Source organism: Hevea brasiliensis, chromosome 3, assembly GCF_030052815.1.
Source record: "Hevea brasiliensis isolate MT/VB/25A 57/8 chromosome 3, ASM3005281v1, whole genome shotgun sequence".
NCBI lineage: Eukaryota > Viridiplantae > Streptophyta > Magnoliopsida > Malpighiales > Euphorbiaceae > Hevea > Hevea brasiliensis.
The window spans coordinates 44,307,249-44,320,226 of NC_079495.1; the positions used below are offsets into that span (position 1 = coordinate 44,307,249).

At 37.5% G+C, this 12,978-nt stretch overlaps 1 protein-coding gene and 1 pseudogene across 1 annotated transcript; both read left to right on the forward strand.

Moving 5' to 3' along the window:
- Positions 1 to 1,348: 1,348 nt before the first annotated feature.
- On the forward strand, positions 1,349 to 3,125 carry LOC131178372 (uncharacterized). The gene is made up of 2 exons (XM_058143331.1): positions 1,349 to 1,886; positions 3,080 to 3,125. Exons 1-2 carry the CDS (start codon positions 1,537 to 1,539, stop codon positions 3,123 to 3,125), a joined length of 396 nt encoding a protein of 131 aa, XP_057999314.1. The 5' UTR covers positions 1,349 to 1,536.
- A 5,140-nt stretch (positions 3,126 to 8,265) lies between these two features.
- LOC131178373 (uncharacterized) lies at positions 8,266 to 11,430 on the forward strand (annotated as a pseudogene).
- Positions 11,431 to 12,978: the final 1,548 nt, after the last annotated feature.

A 12,978-nucleotide genomic window follows, 5' to 3' on the forward strand; every position in this document is an offset into this window, starting at 1 on the left:
GGTGTTTATACCCCATATCAGTAGTTCCCATATTAAATTTCAGCTTTAAATTCATCCGTTTGTGTGGGGAACCAAAATTTTGCGGCAGAATCGATCAAAATAAGTTCACATAGGAAATATACCCAGAAATTTCTGAAAATTTACCAAGTGTTTATACCCCATATCAGTAGTTCCCAAATTAAATTTCAGCTTAAAATTCATCCGTTTTGGTGGGAACCAAAATTTTCGGCGAACCGATCAAATTAAGTTCATATAGCAAATCAGCCCTGAAATTCCTGAAAATTTACAGGCCATTTGTGCCACATTTGAGATATTCTCAAATTAAATTTCAGCTCAAAATTTAATCGTTTGTGTGGGGAACAAAAAATTTGCGGCAGACACGATTATATTTGATTTACATAGTAAGTCTGTCAAGAAAAGCGTGAAATTCTTGCAGCAATTAGTCAGTATTGGGTTGCATTTTCCTACTCAATTTCAGATCAAAATACACTCATTTGCTTGGTGATCCTAAATTTATGCAATTCTTGGTGTATTGTGTGAACTGCTGGTAATTGTGATAAGTTGGTGGCAAACTTGGATATTTAAGCTTAATATCTCTACTTTAGGTTGTCTCTTTTCCAGCTTACTGCTCTTTTATTTTGGTGTCTTCTTTCTTGATTCCTATTGCATTACATTTCCATACTTGAGCTTTTCTTTCCATGTCTCTTTTCCAGCAAACTTGATTACTCGTTTTGATCCGTCACGTTCAAGAATTTTATTGTGTGTTAAATTTTTGTGGGTACAGTCTTGGTTTGAGTTACTTGAGTTTGATAAGAACTTGTGGACATAGCCAAGAGAGGTAAAAGGCACAGAGTGGTGAATCCTTGTTGAGTTAAACACGAGTGGAGTATCCTCTGTTGAGTGTAAACACGTAAGGTAGCGAGTGAGGTGTTTTCTTTACACTAACCATTTTCTTGCAGGTCTGAAAACATGTCTAGAAGGGGTGATGGTAGTGAGGGGGAAGGTGAAAATCCATTCTACATGCAGGCTGTCAGACAACAATTTGAAAGAATGAATGTTGTGTGCAATGAAATCATAGATAGGTTGGAAAGATTGGAGCAAAGAGATAGGCAAAATGAGAGAAGGCCAAATAGGAGGGATCTTGTACCTCCAGTAGTTGAATCTGATGAAGTTGAGGTTGATAACTATGATTTTGAGGTTGAAAGACCTAGGAGGGGTAGATATGAGAGAAGAGCTGAAGATAGGAGGAATGGGGATAGGAGGATAAGAAGAGAGGAAAGAGAGAGGAATAGGGTAGATGACAATATCAAAAGTATTAAAATGAGCATCCCTTCTTTATAAAGGAAAAATGATCCGGATGTGTATCTTGAATGGGAAAGGAAGGTAGAAGCTGTGTTTGATTGTCATCACTATTCAGAGGAAAAGAAAGTAAAGTTAGCAGCAGTAGAATTTACTGATTATGCTTTGGTATGGTGGGATCAAGTGTTGATTAGTAGAAGGAGAAATTATGAGCAATCAATTGCAACCTGGGGTGAGATGAAATCTATAATGAGGAAGAGATTTGTTCCTAGTCATTACTATAGAGAGCTACATCAGAGGTTACAAAGATTGACTCAAGGTTCTAAAAGTGTTGAAGATTATCATAAAGAAATGGAAATTGCTATGATTAGAGCAAATGTGGAGGAGGATAGAGAAGCCACCATGGCTAGATTCTTGAATGGGCTAAACAAGGAGATTGCTCATATTGTTGAGTTACATCACTATGTTGAGTTGGAGGATATGGTCCACATGGCTATGAAGGTAGAAAGGCAACTTAAAAGCAAGTCAAAATTTGGAGGAAATGCAGGTACTTCTTCATCTTGGAAGTCTAACTGGAAGAAGGAGGATAGGGAAAAGACTTTTAGCAACTATAAGAAAAATGAGGATAAGGATAAGGAAAAGAAGGCGGAGAAGAAATTTGTAGAAAGTAAAGGAAAGGAGGTTACAACTACTACCCGAAATAGAGACGTGAAGTGTTTTAAGTGTTTGGGCAGTGGACACATAGCTTCTCAATGCCCTAACAAGAGAGTCATGGTCATGAGAGAAAATGGTGAGATAGAAACAGAGGAGGAAATTGTGAGTGATTCCACATCTTGGGGAGGAGGATGCAGAGGTAGAATATGCTGCTTGAAGGAAGTGCTCTAGTGATTATGAGAGCATTAAATACTCAAGTAAAGGAGGATGTTGGTGATGAATTGCAAAGAGAAACAATTTTTCATACAAGGTGTCTTATCCAAGACAAAGCTTGTAGTGTCATCATTGATGGGGGAAGTTGTGCCAATGTTGCTAGTACTATTTTGGTGCAGAGATTAAGGTTGAGGACTTCGAAACACCTAGACCCTATAAATTGCAATGGTTGAATGAATGTGGTGAGGTGAAAGTAACAAAACGAGTATTGATTTCCTTTGCAATAGGAAAGTATCAAGATGAGGTTATGTGTGACGTGGTTCCAATGCAAGCTGGCCATTTATTACTTGGCCGACCATGGCAATTTGATAGAAAGGTGATCCACGATGGGTATAAAAATAGGTATTCTTTTGAAATGAATGGAAGGAAAATCATTTTGGCACCTATGACACCAAAACAGATTTATGAAGACCAAACAAGGCTTAAGCAAGCAATAGGTGAGGAAAAATCAAGAGTGGCCCAAAAGAGCGCAGAGAAGAAAAGAAGGAGTGAAAAGAAATTGAGTGAAAATGTTGTGAGTGAGCAAGACAAGGGTGGTTGTGAGGAAAGAAAAGAGAGTAAAGAAAACATTCCAAGAGTGCTTGAAAAAGGTGAATCTTCGGTGCAAAAGGAGAGCTGTGCGGAAAGAGGGGAGAGAAAATTAAGCTTGTATGCTAAAGGAAGAGATGTGAGGAATGCCATGTTTGCCAACAAGCAAATGTTATTAATTGTGTTTAAGGACTCTTGTTTATCCACATCTAACCTTGACCCCAATTTGCCTAGTGTTGTTGTCTCCCTTTTGCAGGAATATGAGGATGTACTACCTGAGGAGATGCCAGCTGGACTACCACCTATTCGAGGGATTGAGCACCAGATTGATTTTGTACTGGAGGCGATTATTCCCAACCGTCCGCCTATAGAAGTAACCTGAAGAAACCAAAGAATTACAAAGGCAAGTTGAGGAATTGCTAGCTAAGGGATATGTGAGAGAAAGTATGAGCCCTTGTGCTGTACCCGTCCTTTTGGTACCAAAGAAAGATGGCACATGGCGCATGTGTCCGGATTGTAGGGCGGTCAACAAAATCACTGTAAAGTATCGCCATCCTATACCTAGATTGGATGATATGTTGGATGAACTTTGTGGTGCTTGTGTTTTTACCAAAATTGACTTGAAAAGCGGATATCATCAAATTCGCATGAAAGTAGGTGATGAATGGAAGACTGCATTTAAAACAAAACATGGACTATATGAGTGGTTAGTGATGCCTTTTGGGCTAACTAATGCTCCTAGCACTTTTATGAGATTGATGAATCATGTGTTGCGTGCTTTTATTGGAAAATTTGTTGTTGTTTATTTTGATGATATATTGGTTTACAGTAGAGGCATGAATGAACATATGCATCATTTAAGGGCTGTATTCGATGTGTTAAGAAAGGAAAAATTATATGCTAACTTGAAGAAATGTTCATTTTGCATGGAAAAGGTTGTCTTTTTAGGATTTGTCATTAGTGCTAATGGTGTTGAAGTTGATGATGAAAAATTAGAGCTATTAGAGACTGGCCCATTCCAAAGACTGCATCTGAAGTACGTAGTTTTCATGGACTAGCTAGTTTCTATAGAAGATTTATTAAGAATTTCAGTACCATTGCAGCACCATTGAATGATCTTGTCAAAAAGAATGTTAATTTTGTTTGGGAACAGAAACAAGATGATGCTTTTCACAAAATTAAAGAGATGTTATGTTTCGCTCCTGTGTTGGCTTTACCTGATTTTTCTAAAACTTTTGAGATTGAGTGTGACGCATCAGGAATAGGTATTGGAGCCGTTTTAATGCAGGAAAAGAGACCAATAGCATACTTTAGTGAGAAGCTTAATGGAGCAGCTTTAAACTATTCTACATATGACAAGGAGTTGTATGCATTGGTACGTGCCTTGGAAACATGGCAACATTACCTTTGGCCAAAGCAATTTGTCATCCACAGATAATGAGTCATTGAAGCATATCAAGGGGCAAAATAAGTTGAGTAGGCGTCATGCAAAATGGGTTGAGTTCCTTGAGACCTTCCCATATGTGATTCAATACAAACATGGGAAAGAAAATGTGGTGGCTGATGCCTTATCTCGAAGGTATAACCTTCTTGCCCTTCTTGATGCAAAGTTATTAGGATTCGAATATGTGAAAGAATTATATGCTGAAGATGATGACTTTGCTAGAGTGTATGCAGCTTGTGAAAAGAATGCTTTTGAGAAGTTTTATAGGCATGATGGATATTTGTTTAGAGAAAATAGATTGTGTGTGCCTAAGAGTTCCATGCGTGAATTACTTGTGAATGAGTCTCATGCTGGTGGATTAATGGGTCATTTTGGTGTTGCCAAAACTTTAGATGTATTGAAGGAACATTTTTACTGGCCGAATATGAAAAGAGATGTTGAAAGAGTATGTGCTAGGTGCATTGTGTGTGCTAAGGCTAAATCTAGAGTTTTGCCACAAGGTTTGTATACACCTTTGCCTACCCCTAGTGATCCTTAGGTTCATTTGTCTATGGATTTTGTGTTGGGATTACCTAGGTCTAAACAAGGCCATGATTCAATTTTTGTTGTTGTTGACAGGTTTTCAAAAATGGCACATTTTATTCCATGCCATAAAACTGATGATGCTACAAATGTTGCAAATTTATTTTTTAGAGATATTGTTAGGTTGCATGGCATACCTAAGAGTTTAGTTAGTGATAGGGATGTTAAATTCCTTAGTCACTTTTGGAAGGTGATGAGAATCAAGCTACATCCACAACAAAGGATTTCATCCAAGGTCCAATTACTAGGGCTAGAGCTAAATCACTTCAGAATTTAATTTGTGAAATCATAAGGAGCAAGGATTATAAGCTGGAATGGCATGAAGAAAAATGTAAAGGATTAAATTTGGTGAAAATTATGCTTAGAAGTGACCAGGTGTCATATGGAGCATTAGATTACATGGAATAACCCGTGGACATGCTTGCACCAGATCCAAACCATGTACATGTATCTGCTGGCACCTTTTTCAAGGAATATTCCATCTGTTATAACCATTTCTCTTTTGGACTTAAATGCCCTTATTTGCTGCTGCATTAAATTTACTTTTGTAAGGAGTTTTTAGTCTTTTGATAGATTAATTTTTGTTAGGACTAAAAGCTCACTACAGCTGTTACAAAAGTAGGGATATTTTTGTCTTTAGCTTTGAAGCCAAGAGGCTATAAATACAAGTGTAATGAGAGAGTGGAGGACACACTTGAATATTAATGAGAGATTGTTTCTGCTCCTCTAGTGAGTAATTGGCTGTTGCCTTTGTTCTTGTGAAGCTCATTAACTTGCTGAGATTCTATCTTGCAAGGTTTAATGTGCATAATATTCTTGGTTTATTCATTCTCCATATGAATTAGGTCAAGAATTCCATTTCTGATATTTTCTTTGAATTACACAACAATCTGATTGTGCTGGTTCAAAGATTCAAATTCATACATCTTGATTTGGTGCTTTCCATATTGTTCATTTAATTCTTGAATGTGGGTTTTCAAGTTACCAATTACTTGAAGGTTCACATCAGTTTTGGTATCAGAGCAAAGGGACGTCCAAACAAGGTAGATTCTCTATTTGCTTTTTATTCTTTGTGTTTCTTACCTTCTTCATATTTGCTGTTTGGCTCTTGGGGTTTAGTTGGACCTGTTTGTTTAAAAATTTGTTTTGTTGGGTTTGTCTTAGGGTTTTGGGTTAATCAAGCTAAAGCGATTATTCTAGCCATCCATTTTGCTTCCTTCATTTTGATATTAAGCATGAGAGATTATCTGGTTCATTGAGTTCGACTTACCAATTTGGCCTGAAACTGTACCAGCATTATTTGGGTGTGTTTAAGACGTTGGGTGTAAATTTTGGGGGTTGTTTGATATCGTTTGCCTGCTGAACCAATATTTTGCGGCAGACCCGATCAAATTATGTTCACATAGCAAATAGACCCAGAAATTCCTGAAAATTTACAAGGTGTTTATACCCCATATCAGTAGTTCCCATATTAAATTTCAGCTTAAAATTCATCCGTTTGTGTGGGGAACCAAAATTTTGCGGCAGAATCGATCAAAATAAGTTCACATAGCAAATATACCCAGAAATTTCTGAAAATTTACCAAGTGTTTATACCCCATATCAGTAGTTCCCAAATTAAATTTCAGCTTAAAATTCATCCGTTTGTGTGGGGAACCAAAATTTTGCGGCAGACCCGATCAAATTAAGTTCATATAGCAAATCAGCCCCGAAATTCCTGAAAGTTACAGGCCATTTGTGCCACATTTGAGCTATTCTCAAATTAAATTTCCGCTCAAACTTTCATCGTTTGTGTGGGAACAAAAATTTGCGGCAGACACGATTATATTTGATTTACATAGTAAGTCTGTCAAGAAAAGCGTGAAATTCTTGCAGCAATTAGTCAGTATTGGGTTGCATTTTCCTACTCAATTTCAGATCAAAATACACTCATTTGCTTGGTGATCCTAAATTTATGCAATTCTTGGTGTATTGTGTGAACTGCTGGTAATTGTGATAAGTTGGTGGCAAACTTGGATATTTAAGCTTAATATCTCTACTTTAGGTTGTCTCTTTTCCAGCTTACTGCTCTTTTATTTTGGTGTCTTCTTTCTTGATTCCTATTGCATTACATTTCCATACTTGAGCTTTTCTTTCCATGTCTCTTTTCCAGCAAACTTGATTACTCGTTTTGATCCGTCACGTTCAAGAATTTTATTGTGTGTTAAATTTTTGTGGGTACAGTCTTGGTTTGAGTTACTTGAGTTTGATAAGAACTTGTGGACATAGCCAAGAGAGGTAAAAGGCACAGAGTGGTGAGTTCATAAGAGGGAAAAAGCCTTGTTGAGTTAAACACGAGTGGAGTGTCCTCTGTTGAGTGTAAACACGTAAGGGAGTGAGTGAGGTGTTTTCCTTACACTAACCATTTTCTTGCAGGTCTGAAAACATGTCTAGAAGGGGTGATGGTAGTGAGGGGGAAGGTGAAAATCCATTCTACATGCAGGCTGTCAGACAACAATTTGAAAGAATGAATGTTGTGTGCAATGAAATCATAGATAGGTTGGAAAGATTGGAGCAAAGAGATAGGCAAAATGAGAGAAGGCCAAATAGGAGGGATCTTGTACCTCCAGTAGTTGAATCTGATGAAGTTGAGGTTGATAACTATGATTTTGAGGTTGAAAGACCTAGGAGGGGTAGATATGAGAGAAGAGCTGAAGATAGGAGGAATGGGGATAGGAGGATAAGAAGAGAGGAAAGAGAGAGGAATAGGGTAGATGACAATATCAAAAGTATTAAAATGAGCATCCCTTCTTTCCAAGGGAAAAATGATCCGGATGTGTATCTTGAATGGGAAAGGAAGGTAGAAGCTGTGTTTGATTGTCATCACTATTCAGAGGAAAAGAAAGTAAAGTTAGCAGCAGTAGAATTTACTGATTATGCTTTGGTATGGTGGGATCAAGTGTTGATTAGTAGAAGGAGAAATTATGAGCAATCAATTGCAACCTGGGGTGAGATGAAATCTATAATGAGGAAGAGATTTGTTCCTAGTCATTACTATAGAGAGCTACATCAGAGGTTACAAAGATTGACTCAAGGTTCTAAAAGTGTTGAAGATTATCATAAAGAAATGGAAATTGCTATGATTAGAGCAAATGTGGAGGAGGATAGAGAAGCCACCATGGCTAGATTCTTGAATGGGCTAAACAAGGAGATTGCTCATATTGTTGAGTTACATCACTATGTTGAGTTGGAGGATATGGTCCACATGGCTATGAAGGTAGAAAGGCAACTTAAAAGCAAGTCAAAATTTGGAGGAAATGCAGGTACTTCTTCATCTTGGAAGTCTAACTGGAAGAAGGAGGATAGGGAAAAGGCTTTTAGCAACTATAAGAAAAATGAGGATAAGGATAAGGAAAAGAAGGCGGAGAAGAAATTTGTAGAAAGTAAAGGAAAGGAGGTTACAACTACTACCCGAAATAGAGACGTGAAGTGTTTTAAGTGTTTGGGCAGTGGACACATAGCTTCTCAATGCCCTAACAAGAGAGTCATGGTCATGAGAGAAAATGGTGAGATAGAAACAGAGGAGGAAATTGTGAGTGATTCCACATCTTCAGGGGAGGAGGATGCAGAGGTAGAATATGCTGCTGAAGGAAGTGCTCTAGTGATTATGAGAGCATTAAATACTCAAGTAAAGGAGGATGTTGGTGATGAATTGCAAAGAGAAACAATTTTTCATACAAGGTGTCTTATCCAAGACAAAGCTTGTAGTGTCATCATTGATGGGGGAAGTTGTGCCAATGTTGCTAGTACTATTTTGGTGCAGAGATTAAGGTTGAGGACTTCGAAACACCCTAGACCCTATAAATTGCAATGGTTGAATGAATGTGGTGAGGTGAAAGTAACAAAACGAGTATTGATTTCCTTTGCAATAGGAAAGTATCAAGATGAGGTTATGTGTGACGTGGTTCCAATGCAAGCTGGCCATTTATTACTTGGCCGACCATGGCAATTTGATAGAAAGGTGATCCACGATGGGTATAAAAATAGGTATTCTTTTGAAATGAATGGAAGGAAAATCATTTTGGCACCTATGACACCAAAACAGATTTATGAAGACCAAACAAGGCTTAAGCAAGCAATAGGTGAGGAAAAATCAAGAGTGGCCCAAAAGAGCGCAGAGAAGAAAAGAAGGAGTGAAAAGAAATTGAGTGAAAATGTTGTGAGTGAGCAAGACAAGGGTGGTTGTGAGGAAAGAAAAGAGAGTAAAGAAAACATTCCAAGAGTGCTTGAAAAAGGTGAATCTTCGGCGCAAAAGGAGAGCTGTGCGGAAAGAGGGAAGAGAAAATTAAGCTTGCATGCTAAAGGAAGAGATGTGAGGAATGCCATGTTTGCCAACAAGCAAATGTTATTAATTGTGTTTAAGGACTCTTGTTTATCCACATCTGACCTTGACCCCAATTTGCCTAGTGTTGTTGTCTCCCTTTTGCAGGAATATGAGGATGTACTACCTGAGGAGATGCCAGCTGGACTACCACCTATTCGAGGATTGAGCACCAGATTGATTTTGTACCTGGAGCAGTTATTCCCAACCGTCCAGCCTATAGAAGTAACCCTGAAGAAACCAAAGAATTACAAAGGCAAGTTGAGGAATTGCTAGCTAAGGGATATGTGAGAGAAAGTATGAGCCCTTGTGCTGTACCCGTCCTTTTGGTACCAAAGAAAGATGGCACATGGCGCATGTGTCCGGATTGTAGGGCGGTCAACAAAATCACTGTAAAGTATCGCCATCCTATACCTAGATTGGATGATATGTTGGATGAACTTTGTGGTGCTTGTGTTTTTACCAAAATTGACTTGAAAAGCGGATATCATCAAATTCGCATGAAAGTAGGTGATGAATGGAAGACTGCATTTAAAACAAAACATGGACTATATGAGTGGTTAGTGATGCCTTTTGGGCTAACTAATGCTCCTAGCACTTTTATGAGATTGATGAATCATGTGTTGCGTGCTTTTATTGGAAAATTTGTTGTTGTTTATTTTGATGATATATTGGTTTACAGTAGAGGCATGAATGAACATATGCATCATTTAAGGGCTGTATTCGATGTGTTAAGAAAGGAAAAATTATATGCTAACTTGAAGAAATGTTCATTTTGCATGGAAAAGGTTGTCTTTTTAGGATTTGTCATTAGTGCTAATGGTGTTGAAGTTGATGATGAAAAAATTAGAGCTATTAGAGACTGGCCCATTCCAAAGACTGCATCTGAAGTACGTAGTTTTCATGGACTAGCTAGTTTCTATAGAAGATTTATTAAGAATTTCAGTACCATTGCAGCACCATTGAATGATCTTGTCAACAAGAATGTTAATTTTGTTTGGGAACAGAAACAAGATGATGCTTTTCACAAAATTAAAGAGATGTTATGTTCCGCTCCTGTGTTGGCTTTACCTGATTTTTCTAAAACTTTTGAGATTGAGTGTGACGCATCAGGAATAGGTATTGGAGCCGTTTTAATGCAGGAAAAGAGACCAATAGCATACTTTAGTGAGAAGCTTAATGGAGCAGCTTTAAACTATTCTACATATGACAAGGAGTTGTATGCATTGGTACGTGCCTTGGAAACATGGCAACATTACCTTTGGCCAAAGCAATTTGTCATCCACACAGATCATGAGTCATTGAAGCATATCAAGGGGCAAAATAAGTTGAGTAGGCGTCATGCAAAATGGGTTGAGTTCCTTGAGACCTTCCCATATGTGATTCAATACAAACATGGGAAAGAAAATGTGGTGGCTGATGCCTTATCTCGAAGGTATAACCTTCTTGCCCTTCTTGATGCAAAGTTATTAGGATTCGAATATGTGAAAGAATTATATGCTGAAGATGATGACTTTGCTAGAGTGTATGCAGCTTGTGAAAAGAATGCTTTTGAGAAGTTTTATAGGCATGATGGATATTTGTTTAGAGAAAATAGATTGTGTGTGCCTAAGAGTTCCATGCGTGAATTACTTGTGAATGAGTCTCATGCTGGTGGATTAATGGGTCATTTTGGTGTTGCCAAAACTTTAGATGTATTGAAGGAACATTTTTACTGGCCGAATATGAAAAGAGATGTTGAAAGAGTATGTGCTAGGTGCATTGTGTGTGCTAAGGCTAAATCTAGAGTTTTGCCACAAGGTTTGTATACACCTTTGCCTACCCCTAGTGATCCTTAGGTTCATTTGTCTATGGATTTTGTGTTGGGATTACCTAGGTCTAAACAAGGCCATGATTCAATTTTTGTTGTTGTTGACAGGTTTTCAAAAATGGCACATTTTATTCCATGCCATAAAACTGATGATGCTACAAATGTTGCAAATTTATTTTTTAGAGATATTGTTAGGTTGCATGGCATACCTAAGAGTTTAGTTAGTGATAGGGATGTTAAATTCCTTAGTCACTTTTGGAAGGTGATGAGAATCAAGCTACATCCACAACAAAGGATTTCATCCAAGGTCCAATTACTAGGGCTAGAGCTAAATCACTTCAGAATTTAATTTGTGAAATCATAAGGAGCAAGGATTATAAGCTGGAATGGCATGAAGAAAAATGTAAAGGATTAAATTTGGTGAAAATTATGCTTAGAAGTGACCAGGTGTCATATGGAGCATTAGATTACATGGAATAACCCGTGGACATGCTTGCACCAGATCCAAACCATGTACATGTATCTGCTGGCACCTTTTTCAAGGAATATTCCATCTGTTATAACCATTTCTCTTTTGGACTTAAATGCCCTTATTTGCTGCTGCATTAAATTTACTTTTTGTAAGGAGTTTTTAGTCTTTTGATAGATTAATTTTTGTTTGGACTTAAAGCTCCCTACAGCTGTTACAAAAGTAGGGATATTTTTGTCTTTAGCTTTGAAGCCAAGAGGCTATAAATACAAGTGTAATGAGAGAGTGGAGGACACACTTGAATATTAATGAGAGATTGTTTCTGCTCCTCTAGTGAGTAATTGGCTGTTGCCTTTGTTCTTGTGAAGCTCATTAACTTGCTGAGATTCTATCTTGCAAGGTTTAATGTGCATAATATTCTTGGTTTATTCATTCTCCATATGAATTAGGTCAAGAATTCCATTTCTGATATTTTCTTTGAATTACACAACAATCTGATTGTGCTGGTTCAAAGATTCAAATTCATACATCTTGATTTGGTGCTTTCCATATTGTTCATTTAATTCTTGAATGTGGGTTTTCAAGTTACCAATTACTTGAAGGTTCACATCAGTTTTGGTATCAGAGCAAAGGGACGTCCAAACAAGGTAGATTCTCTATTTGCTTTTTATTCTTTGTGTTTCTTACCTTCTTCATATTTGCTGTTTGGCTCTTGGGGTTTAGTTGGACCTGTTTGTTTAAAAATTTGTTTTGTTGGGTTTGTCTTAGGGTTTTGGGTTAATCAAGCTAAAGCGATTATTCTAGCCATCCATTTTGCTTCCTTCATTTTGATATTAAGCATGAGAGATTATCTGGTTCATTGAGTTCGGCTTACCAATTTGGCCTGAAACTGCACCAGCATTATTTGGGTGTGTTTAAGACGTTGGGTGTAAATTTTGGGGGTTGTTTGATATCGTTTGCCTGCTGAACCAATATTTTGCGGCAGACCCGATCAAATTATGTTCACATAGCAAATAGACCCAGAAATTCCTGAAAATTTACAAGGTGTTTATACCCCATATCAGTAGTTCCCATATTAAATTTCAGCTTTAAATTCATCCGTTTGTGTGGGGAACCAAAATTTTGCGGTAGAATCGATCAAAATAAGTTCACATAGGAAATATACCCAGAAATTTCTGAAAATTTACCAAGTGTTTATACCCCATATCAGTAGTTCCCAAATTAAATTTCAGCTTAAAATTCATCCGTTTTGGTGGGGAACCAAAATTTTGCGGCAGACCCGATCAAATTAAGTTCATATAGCAAATCAGCCCTGAAATTCCTGAAAATTTACAGGCCATTTGTGCCACATTTGAGATATTCTCAAATTAAATTTCAGCTCAAAATTTAATCGTTTGTGTGGGGAACAAAAAATTTGCGGCAGACACGATTATATTTGATTTACATAGTAAGTCTGTCAAGAAAAGCGTGAAATTCTTGCAGCAATTAGTCAGTATTGGGTTGCATTTTCCTACTCAATTTCAGATCAAAATACACTCATTTGCTTGGTGATCCTAAAT